The sequence below is a fragment of the Trachymyrmex cornetzi genome, unplaced genomic scaffold (genome assembly GCF_001594075.2).
Source record: "Trachymyrmex cornetzi isolate Tcor2-1 unplaced genomic scaffold, Tcor1.1 scaffold543, whole genome shotgun sequence".
Lineage (NCBI taxonomy): Eukaryota > Metazoa > Arthropoda > Insecta > Hymenoptera > Formicidae > Trachymyrmex > Trachymyrmex cornetzi.
The window spans coordinates 183461-185403 of NW_017299854.1; the positions used below are offsets into that span (position 1 = coordinate 183461).

General features: G+C 29.6%; 1 protein-coding gene across 1 annotated transcript in view; it reads left to right on the top strand.

Moving 5' to 3' along the window:
- The window catches only part of LOC108765806 (uncharacterized), an 11036-nt gene extending 9824 nt beyond the window's left edge, over positions 1 to 1212 (top strand). Inside the window, exons 2-4 of the mRNA XM_018514652.1 lie at positions 413 to 548; positions 650 to 809; positions 937 to 1212. Coding sequence (XP_018370154.1) covers positions 459 to 548; positions 650 to 809; positions 937 to 1187 — 501 coding nt within the window. The 5' untranslated portion in view covers positions 413 to 458 and the 3' untranslated portion in view covers positions 1188 to 1212. The remainder of the gene's footprint in view (positions 1 to 412; positions 549 to 649; positions 810 to 936) is intronic.
- The last annotated feature ends 731 nt before the right edge of the window (positions 1213 to 1943 follow it).

Genomic DNA, 1943 nt, shown 5'->3' on the forward strand with positions numbered 1-1943 from the left:
ATATATATATATATATATACTTTAATAGATGCCTATTGAGCATAAAAATTCATTCGTGACGTTATTTCGGTAGTTTATATTAGCTACGTTTCAAGTCCGAGAAAAAAATTATTCAATACATTTACATATTTGGTGTAATCGATACATTTACATATTTGGTATAATCGACTTAAGTGACATATAGAGTTATATTGATAACATAATTATTATACAATAATTAGTTTATCCATGTTGATTTTATAAAATCACTTGAACACACTTTTAAAATATCTGAAAAAGACAACACGTCAAATTGAAATTAAAATCGTTAGAGTACAACGAGTGATAATTGAAATATTTAAATAATTATGACTTTAAAGTATACTTTAATGTATATATAAATTCATTATATGTCGAATCATTATATTTTCAGAAATCTAAATAGAAAGTTGGACAGATTGCTTCGTAAACGGACAAATATGCCTGAAAGACCTGATTTGTTACCATTGAAATCCGTAGAGGAAATGGAGGCATTTGAAAATATCACAGACGAATCATATGAAGCTGTCGTAGGTGTTATAGATGATTTAATTCGAATTAATAATGTGTATAAGAATGAAAATAGTGTGACAAAATTATATGAAAAATATATTGATGTTGTTGAATGTAGGTCGAATATTTGCAATTTCTGGGAGGAAGAAACATCCACGAGTGTGTCATTTTTTGTTTGAAGGAAGCCGTTTTCGACACGGTGATTTGCGACTATTCTGTATGGGGTGAACGCGGAAATCGTTCACTTTTTAATACTCGGCTAATTAAAGCAATATATGGTGAGTGCTTCATCTCTGATATATACATAAACATAGCCATGCAATTAAGTGGTTCTTTTTATAACTTATACACTTAATAAATATGTTCAATTATATACTTAATAAATATATTTTGTTTCCATCATAGATGCTGTATCATCCAATTTCCAACCACCTCCTCACAGAGACGAATTTTTTAAACAGGTTTCAGAAGGGGTTCGTTTCGGAAAACAACGAATTCGGAATATCACTGTTGGGAAGAAACAACAAGTGACTGAAACTGAGGCACGTCAAAAAAAGCATGATGAAGCACAACGAAATTTGTTGAATCATCAGAGAGAAAACTTACGTAACTCATCGTTGCCGCATGCCACTGAAGAGGAGGACCATCAAGATTAAATAAATGTGTTATACAGCTTTAATATAAGAGACTTTTTTGTAATATGACTTATATTTTTTTCATTTAATATATAGTTTATGAAAATATTTATAAAAGGCCCGAATTCAGTAAGACTGTTTTTTGTAATACAACTTATATTTTTGTTTCATTTATATAATAGAATTTATGAACATATTTACAAAAAGGCCTAAATTCAGTAAGACGGTTTTATGTAATACAACTTATATTTTTGTTTCGTTTAATGCAGTTTATGAAAATATTTACAAAAAATTAGAAAAATTTTTTTTAATATTTCAATAGTGTACGTACTATGTTAATCTTTAATTTTATATGTAATATAATTCGCTAAAATCCAATCAATTGTACAATTTTTGCACAAGTACCCTAGCTGGTATAAATTCCCATATATACGCTTAGAAACCAACTGGGTAGCGATTATGTAACTTTTTCCCTAGGACGGAAATGTAAAAATTTTTTGTACGCATATGTGTATACATTATGTATATACATAAAAATATGTATATACGTAAAAATTTGTACTCTTCACGTTTCTATTCCACAGAAAGAATTAAGTTACATAATCGCTACCTTGTTCGAATATACTACGAAGGTTGTCATAGAATTTTCCATGGTAAATTCAGCATCGTATTTCGTGGTTTTGTGGAGATTTATGTATCAGAGCGGTACAGTGAAATTCGATTGTAATCAGTGATGAGAGATGAAGGGACAAATCCGCGCCTGCGCAACGGCAGTCA